This window comes from Oncorhynchus nerka, linkage group LG13, assembly GCF_034236695.1.
Source record: "Oncorhynchus nerka isolate Pitt River linkage group LG13, Oner_Uvic_2.0, whole genome shotgun sequence".
Classification (NCBI taxonomy): domain Eukaryota; kingdom Metazoa; phylum Chordata; class Actinopteri; order Salmoniformes; family Salmonidae; genus Oncorhynchus; species Oncorhynchus nerka.
This window is the reverse complement of record NC_088408.1, coordinates 88,666,009-88,677,337: the sequence shown is the minus strand read 5'-3', so window position 1 is coordinate 88,677,337 and position 11,329 is coordinate 88,666,009. Positions and strand designations below refer to the sequence as shown.

Here is an 11,329-nt window from a genome sequence, read left to right as displayed (position 1 = left end):
ACTATTGACATTTCTGATGGTTGAATCTGCTGACTGTTCAATCAGCTGACTGTTCAATCTGCTGACTGTTCAATCTGCTGACTGTTCAATCAGCTGACTGTTCAATCTGCTGACTGTTCAATCTGCTGACTATTGTTCTGATGGTTGAATCTGACTGACATTTCTGAATTTTCAATCTGCTGACTGTTCAATCAGCTGACTGTTCAATCTGCTGACTGTTGAATCTGCTGACTGTTCAATCAGCTGACTGTTCAATCTGCTGACTGTTCAATCTGCTGACTTCAATCAGTTCAATCTGCTGACTGACATTTCTGATGGTTGAATCTGCTGACTGTTCAATCAGCTGACTGTTCAATCTGCTGACTGTTCAATCAGCTGACTGACTGTTCAATCTGCTGACTATTGACATTTCTGATGGTTGAATCTGCTGACTGTTGAATCTGCTGACTGTTCAATCTGCTTGTTCAATCAGACTGTTCAATCTGCTGACTGTTCAATCTGCTGACTGTTCAATCTGCTGACTGTTCAATCTGCTGACTGTTCAATCTGCTGACTGTTCAATCTGCTGACTGTTCAATCTGCTGACTGTTCAATCAGCTGACTGTTCAATCTGCTGACTATTGACATTTCTGATGGTTGAATCTGCTGACTGTTCAATCAGCTGACTGTTCAATCAGCTGACTGTTCAATCTGCTGACTGTTCAATCAGCTGACTGTTCAATCTGCTGACTGTTCAATCTGCATTTCTGATGGTTGAATCTGCTGACTGTTCAATCAGCTGACTGTTCAATCTGCTGACTGTTCAATCTGCTGACTATTGCTGACTGTTCAATCTGCTGACTATTGACTGATGGTTGAATCTGCTGACTGTTCAATCTGCTGACTGTTCAATCTGACTGTTCAATCTGCTGACTGTTCAATCAGCTGACTGACTGACTGTTCAATCTGCTGACTATTGAATCTGCTGACTGTTGAATCTGCTGACTGTTCAATCTGTTCAATCTGCTGACTGTTCAATCTGCTGACTGTTCAATCTGCTGACTATTGACATTTCTGATGGTTGAATCTGCTGACTGTTCAATCAGCTGACTGTTCAATCTGCTGACTGTTCAATCTGCTGACTGTTCAATCTGCTGACTGTTCAATCAGCTGACTGTTCAATCTGCTGTTCAAATCTGTTCAATCTGCTGACTGTTGAATCAATCTGCTGACTGTTCAATCTGACTGTTCAATTTGACTGTTCAATCTGCTGACTGTTCAATCAGCTGACTGTTCAATCTGCTGACTGTTCAATCTGCTGACTGTTCAATCTGCTGACTGTTCAATCTGCTGACTATTGACATTTCTGATGGTTGAATCTGCTGACTGTTCAATCAGCTGACTGTTCAATCTGCTGACTGTTCAATCTGCTGACTGTTCAATCAACTGTTCAATCTGCTGACTGTTCAATCTGCTGACTGTTCAATCTTGACTGAATCATTTCTGACTGTTCAATCTGTTGAATCTGCTGACTGTTCAATCAGCTGACTGTTCAATCTGCTGACTGTTCAATCTGCTGACTGTTCAATCAGCTCTGTTCAATCTGACTGTTCAATCTGCTGACTATTGACATTTCTGATGGTTGAATCTGCTGACTGTTCAATCAGCTGACTGTTCAATCAGCTGACTGTTCAATCTGCTGACTGTTCAATCTGCTGACTGTTCAATCTGCTGACTATTGACATTTCTGATGGTTGAATCTGCTGACTGTTCAATCAGCTGACTGTTCAATCAGCTGACTGTTCAATCTGCTGACTGTTCAATCTGCTGACTATTGACATTTCTGATGGTTGAATCTGCTGACTGTTCAATCAGCTGACTGTTCAATCTGCTGACTGTTCAATCAGCTGACTGTTCAATCTGCTGACTATTGACATTTCTGATGGTTGAATCTGCTGACTGTTCAATCAGCTGACTGTTCAATCTGCTGACTGTTCAATCAGCTGACTGTTCAATCAGCTGACTGTTCAATCTGCTGACTATTGACATTTCTGATGGTTGAATCTGCTGACTGTTCAATCTGCTGACTGTTCAATCTGCTGACTGTTCAATCTGCTGACTGTTCAATCAGCTGACTGTTCAATCTGCTGACTATTGACATTTCTGATGGTTGAATCTGCTGACTGTTCAATCTGCTGACTGTTCAATCTTCTGACTGTTCAATCTGCTGACTGTTCAATCTGCTGACTGTTCAATCAGCTGACTGTTCAATCTGCTGACTATTGACATTTCTGATGGTTGAATCTGCTGACTGTTCAATCAGCTGACTGTTCAATCAGCTGACTGTTGAATCTGCTGACTGTTCAATCAGCTGACTGTTCAATTTACTGACTGTTCAATCAGCTGACTGTTCAACCTGCCAACTGTTCAACTGTCAGGTGACTTTTCAGTCTGCTAACAACACTACAGTATGTTGTATGTTGTTATTGTATGTTGTTGTAGCAGAGGTGATTTGAAATCACACCATCATGACCTAGCCCTGCCTGAGCCTCAACAGTAAAGCCCAATAGTTGGGCTATTGGTTAAGATGTTGGGTTCCCAAGCGAGAGTGAATCCCAACTGTTGCATACATATCCACTGATTCAATGAAGCAACTTGTCCTATGAGCTATTGGCCATATTTGCCCATCAAATACTGATTCAAATACAATTCCGTTGTGTCTGTCTGCTCCTGTTGCAGTTATATTTGTATTCTACGCTGAGTGGACAAAATATTAAGGACACCTTCTTAATATTGAGTTGCACCCCACCTTTTGCCCCTAGAACAGCCTAAATTCATCAGTACATGGACTCTACAAGGTGTCTAAAGTGTTCCATATGTTGACCCCAATGCTTCTCACAGTTGTGTCAAGTTGTCTCGATGTCCTTTGGGTGGTGGACCATTCTTGATACACACAGGAAACTGTTGAGCATGAAAAACCCAGCAGCGTTGCAGTTCTTCACACAAACCGGTACGCCTGGCACCTACTACCATACCCCATTCAAAGTCGCTTACATTTTTTGTCTTGCCCATTCACCCTCTGAATGGCACACATATACAATCCACGTCTCAATTGTCTCAAAATGTAAGAATCCTAATTTAACCTGTCTCCTCCCCTTCATCTACACGGATTGAAGTGGATTTAAGAAGTGACATCAATAAGGGATCATAGTTTTCACCTGGATTTACCTGGTAAATCTATGTCATGGAAAGAGCAGGTGTTCATAATGTTGTTTACACTAAGTGTATATCGGCAGTTGTTCCAGTATACATATTTACAGCTACATTATATTTGCCCATCATTCAGTTGTCCCCTTCTGGTAGCTTGCTGCTGCTAGCTTGCTGCTACTGCTCAGTGTCTGTAAGGCTGGAGTTAGGCCTGCAGTTCCCTCCATCACCAACAGGTGTCTCTGTGCAGTCTGTGTACTCTACTCAGCACATATTTTTCTCCTCATCCCTTTCACAGCCTTCATTCTAAATGACTTTTTTCTTGCACTACCTTCCATCTCTATCACATTTATATCACATGTCCCTTCGTCACTATTCCATTTATATCACACTTCCATTCGTCTCTATCACATTTATATCACACTTCCCTTCATCTCCATCACATTTATATCACACTTCCATTCATCTCCATCACATTTATATCAGACTTCCCTTCCATCTCCATCCCATTTATATCACACTTCCCTTCCATCTCCATCACATTTATGTCACACTTCCCTTCCATCTCCATCACATTTATATCACACTTCCCTTCATCTCCATCACATTTATATCACACTTCCCTTCCATCTCCATCACATTTATATCACACTTCCCTTCCATCTCCATCACATTTATGTCACACTTCCCTTCCATCTCCATCACATTTATATCACACTTCCCTTCATCTCCATCACATTTATATCACACTTCCCTTCCATCTCCATCACATTTATGTCACACTTCCCTTCCATCTCCATCACATTTATATCACACTTCCCTTCATCTCTATCACATTTATATCACACTTCCCTTCATCTCCATCACGTTTACATCACACTTCCCTTCATCTCCATCACATTTATATCACACTTCCCTTCGTCTCAATTCCATTTATATCACACTTCCCTTCATCTCCAACACATTTATATCACACTTCTCTTCATCTTTATTCCATTTATATCACACGTCCCTTCATCTTTATTCCATTTATATCACACTTCCCTTAGTCTCCATCACATTGATATCACACTTCCCTTCGTCTCTATTCCATTTATATCACACTTCCCTTAGTCTCCATCATATTTATATCACACTTCCCTTCATCTCTATTCCATTTATATCACACTTCCCTTAGTCTCCATCATATTTATATCACACTTCCCTTTGTCTCTATTCCATTTACAGTGGGGGAAAAAAATATTTAGTCAGCCACCAATTGTGCAAGTTCTCCCACTTAAAAAGATGAGAGAGGCCTGTAATTTTCATCATAGGTACACTTCAACTATGACAGTCAAAATGAGAAAAGAAATCCAGAAAATCACATTGTAGGATTTTTAATGAATTTATTTGAAAATTATGGTGGAAAATAAGTATTTGGTCAATAACAAAAGTTTATCTCAATACTTTGTTATATACTCTTTGTTGGCAATGACAGAGGTCAAACGTTTTCTGTAAGTCTTCACAAGGTTTTCACACACTGTTGCTGGTATTTTGGCCCATTCCTCCATGCAGATCTCCTCTAGAGCAGTGATGTTTTGGGGCTGTTGCTGGGCAACACGGACTTTCAACTCCCTCCAAATATGTTCTATGGGGTTGAGATCTGGAGACTGGCTAGGCCACTCCAGGACCTTGAAATGATTCTTACGAAGCCACTCCTTCGTTGCCCGGGCGGTGTGTTTGGGATCATTGTCATGCTGAAAGACCCAGCCACGTTTCATCTTCAATGCCCTTGCTGATGGAAGGAGGTTTTCACTCAAAATCTCACAATACATGGCCCCATTCATTCTTTCCTTTACACGGATCAGTCGTCCTGGTCCCCTTGCAGAAAAACAGCCCCAAAGCATGATGTTTCCACCCCCATGCTTCACAGTAGGTATGGTGTTCTTTGGATGCAACTCAGCATTCTTTGTCCTCCAAACACGACCAGTTGAGTTTATACCAAAAAGTATTATTTTGGTTTCATCTGACCATATGACATTCTCCCAATCTTCTTCTGGATCATCCAAATGCTCTCTAGCAAACTTCAGACGGGCCTGGACATGTACTGGCTTACGCAGGGAGACACGTCTGGCACTGCAGGATTTGAGTCCCTGATGGTAGGCTTTGTTACTTTGGTCCCAGCTCTCTGCAGGTCATTCACTAGGTCCCCCGTGTGGTTCTGGGATTTTTGCTCACCGTTCTTGTGATCATTTTGACCCCATGGGGTGAGATCTTGTGTGGAGCCCCAGATCGAGGGAGATTATCAGTGGTATTGTATGTCTCCCATTTCCTAATTATTGCTCCCACAGTTGCTTTCTTCAAACCAAGCTGCTTACCTATTGCAGATTCAGTCTTTCCAGCCTGGTGCAGGTCTACAATTTTGTTTCTGGTGTCCTTTGATAGCGCTTTGGTCTTGGCCATAGTGGAGTTTGGAGTGTGACTGTTTGAGGTTGTGGACAGGTGTCTTTTATATTGATAACAAGTTCAAACAGGTGCCATTAATACAGGTAACAAGTGGAGGACAGATGATCCTCTTAAAGAAGTTACAGGTCTGTGAGAGCCAGAAATCTTGCTTGTTTGTAGGTGACCAAATACTTATTTTCCACCATAATTTTCAAATAAATTCATAAAAAATCCTACAATGTGATTTTCTGGATTTTTTTTTCTCATTTTGTCTGTCATAGTTGAAGTGTACCTATGATGAAAATTACAGGCCTCTCTCATCTTTTTAAGTGGGAGAACTTGCACAATTGGTGGCTGACTAAATACTGTTTTGCTCCACTGTATATCACACTTCCCTTCGTCTCTATTCCATTTATATCACACTTCCCTTAGTCTCCATCACAGGTATATCACACTTCCCTTCGTCTCTATCACATTTGATTCATACTAGACCTAATCCTCCTTCACTTGTCTTATTCCACTTCAGTTTTCAATAAAAATCAAAACCAAACACAAAGATGATGGGTGATATCTTCAATCTGAGTTTGAATAACACATCTACTCATCAATCTACAATGTGTTTGTGATATCATCAATCTGAGTTTAAATAACACATCTACTCATCAATCTACAATGTGTTTGTGATATCGTCAATCTGAGTTTAAATAACACAACTACTCATCAATCTACAATGTGTTTGTGATATCGTCAATCTGAGTTTAAATAACACATCTACTCATCAATCTACAATGTGTTTGTGATATCGTCAATCTGAGTTTAAATAACACAACTACTCATCAATCTACAATGTGTTTGTGATATCGTCAATCTGAGTTTAAATAACACAACTACTCATCAATCTACAATGTGTTTGTGATATCGTCAATCTGAGTTTAAATAACACATCTACTCATCAATCTACAATGTGTTTGTGACAAGCTGTCTTAGTATTTCCTTTTATTGACCTCCTCCCTACAGAACAAAAGGTTTTAGGGTTCAGTAATGTTTTTGTACAATATATTGTGAGGGGGGTGAATGTTGAATTTTGGTTTTGGTTTTGGTAGCCTATCATTATGTATTGTATTAAGTGCATACAAGCATTATATGCAGTGCAGTGCTCCTGAACATTTGTGGTGAGCAATGGATTTTTTTTCATTTCTGTTTCAGAGTTATAAATCATGTCCTGTATTAAGTGCATACAAGCCTGCTAGTGTGCAGCTGTTCATCAACAGCCTGTGGGTCTGGACTGCTGCATCTGCTGTGTCTGCAATGTAACTGACTACTCAATTTAGATGATACTGGTAGCCTTCTGCAGATCTGTCACTGGCTGATGTTGATGATTGATTATAGAAGTGTCATATCTGGTGAAGATTGCTGATGCATTACTGAGATGTCACAGTATGAATGAGTCATCCATCACTTTTGCTTTGTAAACAAATAAGTCACAGTGATTCCATGCATTATGTAAAAGTGTTCACAATGCAGTAATGGCACTTTACACTGTACAAATGTAACTGTTAGTACACATCATATTTAGGTGCATCGAATGACAGCTGATACCATTTTAAATGATTAGAAAACACATTTGAACACATCCCCCTTTCAAAATCAATGAATAATGTTGCAGCTACAGTTGCAACAAGAGGCGCCAGTCTACTGGGTCGAACGGTTTGACGTTAGGATGACGACTTGAGCAGGCTAAGACGCAACGGAGCACACTTCTCTAAAGGATGGAGTGCTGCTGAATCACAAGAAGCACACAGCACTTTCTCAGAGGATTTAGTAGACTATTGCAGAAAGGAAGGGGAAGTCTACCTTGGTCTTAATTGCAGCGGTAGTGCATTCAGGATGCGGGTTTCACTTTTAGTCGCTGCTGATTCCATTATCTGGTATTGACAAGAGAGAGGTAACATATTGGAAATTCTCCGCTGGAGTTAACTTAGGAGCGGGAGAAGTAAAGATGGCAGGCGCTAAACTCACACCGTCTCCCTCGGAGATAGACCCAGACGTCAAGACCGAGGCCACGAAATCCTCAGAGGAGCCGACTTGGGTCAACCCGTCGATGCCGATACGGACGATGGGTTCTTTTGGGAGTGATGCTGGGCAAAGGTACCCCAGATAGACCCGCATGAAGCCGCTGCATGTCTCAGACTCAAGAGTACCAGTTCGATATCAAACCCGCAGCATCTTCACAAACCGATGTGGTGTCACGAGCGGTAAAGCGCAGATTAATGATCCCATATGACGTTATAGATCCTTATCTTTAGGCAAAGAATGTGCATTTATCATTAGACTAAATGTATATCGTATATATAGATTCAATAATCGACTATAAGGAAAATATTTGAATGACATAACCGTGGCGCGCCGGGAGGTAGCTGTCTCTGTTCTCATGCTGGTAATTTTGACACAGGATATGCTCGGTTCATGAAGCTGATTTGTGACAGATTGTCAACACCGACAGCACACAATGGCACTGTTACAGTAGCTCAAATTGGCTCAGTGTTTGACTGAACCATCCTCTTCCTGTCAGTCATATTTTTCTCAGCATCCTATTTAGGTTTGTCTGAGGTTTTCTTTATGTCTGCAGTACATTCTGTGCAAAGCTTATGTAATTCTGAAGATGCTGCAACTCTAACAATGCAATTATACATGTCAGAAGCAATATCATATATCATGGTAAATGGAGATGTATCGAAGATACAATCGCTGTGTTGGTTGCCACAGGTTGACACTTTGTATGAATATTTAGCTCATTCCAGTGAGTTAATATATTGTTATCAACATTATAGACTAGCTGCTTTGCAATGCAAACCTCAGGTGATTGTGTATGCATGTGAGTGTGTGTGCAGCCTACATGTCTGTCAGAGCAAATCAGAAATGGCACTGGAGTAGTTTACCTGGGTGCTGAACTTCTCAGCGTATTTGTAAGTCAAATGAGATGCAGCTCTCTGTGAATGGGACTACATGGTTTCATTAAGGGGGAGATGCAGCTCTCTGTGAATGGGACTACATGGTTTCATTAAGGGGGAGATGCTGCTCTCTGTGAATGGGACTACATGGTTTCATTAAGGGAGAGATGCTGCTCTCTGTGAATGGGACTACATGCTTTCATTAAGGGGGAGATGCAGCTCTCTGTGAATGGGACTACATGGTTTCATTAAGGGGGAGATGCAGCTCTCTGTGAATGAGACTACATGGTTTCATTAAGGGGGAGATGCTGCTCTCTGTGAATGGGACTACATGGTTTCATTAAGGGGGAGATGCTGCTCTCTGTGAATGGGACTACATGGTTTCATTAAGGGGGAGATGCAGCTCTCTGTGAATGGGACTACATGGTTTCATTAAGGGGGAGATGCAGCTCTCTGTGAATGGGACTACATGGTTTCATTAAGGGAGAGATGCTGCTCTCTGTGAATGAGACTACATGGTTTCATTAAGGGGGAGATGCTGCTCTCTGTGAATGGGACTACATGGTTTCATTAAGGGAGAGATGCTGCTCTCTGTGAATGGGACTACATGGTTTCATTAAGGGGGAGATGCTGCTCTCTGTGAATGGGACTACATGGTTTCATTAAGGGGGAGATGCTGCTCTCTGTGAATGGGACTACATGGTTTCATTAAGGGGGAGATGCAGCTCTCTGTGAATGGGACTACATGGTTTCATTAAGGGAGAGATGCTGCTCTCTGTGAATGGGACTACATGGTTTCATTAAGGGGGAGATGCTGCTCTCTGTGAATGGGACTACATGGTTTCATTAAGGGGCAGATGCTGCTCTCTGTGAATGGGACTACATGGTTTCATTAAGGGGGAGATGCTGCTCTCTGTGAATGGGACTACATGGTTTCATTAAGGGGGAGATGCAGCTCTCTGTGAATGGGACTACATGCTTTCATTAAGGGGGAGATGCAGCTCTCTGTGAATGGGACTACATGGTTTCATTAAGGGGGAGATGCTGCTCTCTGTGAATGGGACTACATGGTTTCATTAAGGGAGAGATGCAGCTCTCTGTGAATGGGACTACATGGTTTCATTAAGGGAGAGATGCAGCTCTCTGTGAATGGGACTACATGGTTTCATTAAGGGGGAGATGCTGCTCTCTGTGAATGGGACTACATGGTTTCATTAAGGGAGAGATGCAGCTCTCTGTGAATGGGACTACATGGTTTCATTAAGGGAGAGATGCAGCTCTCTTTGAATGGGACTACATGCTTTCATTAAGGGGGAGATGCAGCTCTCTGTGAATGGGACTACATGGTTTCATTAAGGGAGAGATGCAGCTCTCTGTGAATGGGACTACATGGTTTCATTAAGGGAGAGATGCAGCTCTCTGTGAATGGGACTACATGGTTTCATTAAGGGAGAGATGCAGCTCTCTGTGAATGGGACTACATGGTTTCATTAAGGGGGAGATGCTGCTCTCTGTGAATGGGACTACATGGTTTCATTAAGGGAGAGATGCTGCTCTCTGTGAATGGGACTAATTGGTTTCATTAAGGGGGAGGAGATACATATACTCTACATGTGCCTGCCTGAATAAAAGTTGGTCTGGGTGTTAAAATCCCCATCTTTATCCCAGAATGGTATGCATTTCCACACACTCACCATTCTCATCTAGTTTCTCGTAGCGCTCAACTGCAAAATTGAAACAATGGAGTTGGTTGGTCAGAAACCTGTAATAATGTTTCGAGTCTGCTACAGTATTTCTGCTGTTTAGCAAAAGCCGGAGGGGCAAAGCCAGGTTGGTGCAGGGTCAATTTAGTTCATTAGAGCGGTTTGCCACAGTTCTATAATGCCAGTGATGTTTAGTTTGATATTGCATCCACATACTGTACATGTACCCAGGTAGGCCTACTATAAAGACCCATGTCCTAAAGACCAGTGACATCATGAACCATTCACTCATTGTCATGCCTGTTAATCATTATCTCTTACCACAAGACTTCTGTGAAAGCTAATTAAATAAGAATGAGGCTATAGTATACTGCTTATATATACTGCCTTTGAATGATAGACAGTGTCCACTCCACATACAGTCCTTCTTATGTTAATTTTTCAAAGGCAGGATCTCACATCAATAATACAGGTAGAAAACGAAAGACACCATGCTACACCAACTCCATCTAAAAATGCTTCAGTGGATTTTTGGGGTCTGAGTGATGTAGCTTGTATACCGTAGAACAACTGTAGCTGTTCACAAAGCCTCTGGAGTACCTCCTCTACTCTCCTCAACCCTCACCTCTCCTCACCCCTCTCCTTTCGTCCCCTCTCCTCCCTTCCCCTCTCCCCTCCTCTCTTCTCTCCTCCTCTCTCATCCCCTCTCCTCTCCTGTCTTCTCCTCTCTTTACCCCTCTCTTCCCTCCCCTTCCCCTCTCCCCTCCTCTCCTCCCCTCTTCTCTCTTCAGCCCTACCCTCACCTCCACCGTCCTCTCCTCTCTTCACCCCTCTACTGCCTTCCCCTCCCCTCCTCTCTCCTCTCCTTGCCTCCCCTCAACCCTCTCCTCCCCTCTCTTCTGTTCTCTACCTCCCCTCCCCACTCCTTTCCTCACCCCTCGCCTCTCCTCCCCTGTCCTGTCCTCTCCAGTCCACCCTGCCTACTTAGTTTGTAACCCCTGTTGTTGTTTATCCACCTGACAGACTCACAGAGATGCAGAGAGATGTCATGGTGTGTTAGAGATC

The 11,329-nt window shown here is 42.4% G+C and overlaps 1 protein-coding gene across 1 annotated transcript in view; it reads left to right on the top strand.

Moving 5' to 3' along the window:
* The first annotated feature begins 7,609 nt into the window (after positions 1-7,609).
* LOC115140707 (potassium channel subfamily T member 1-like) overlaps positions 7,610-11,329 on the top strand; it is a 110,828-nt gene continuing 107,108 nt past the window's right edge. Inside the window, exon 1 of the mRNA XM_065027009.1 lies at positions 7,610-7,758. Coding sequence (XP_064883081.1) covers positions 7,610-7,758 — 149 coding nt within the window. The remainder of the gene's footprint in view (positions 7,759-11,329) is intronic.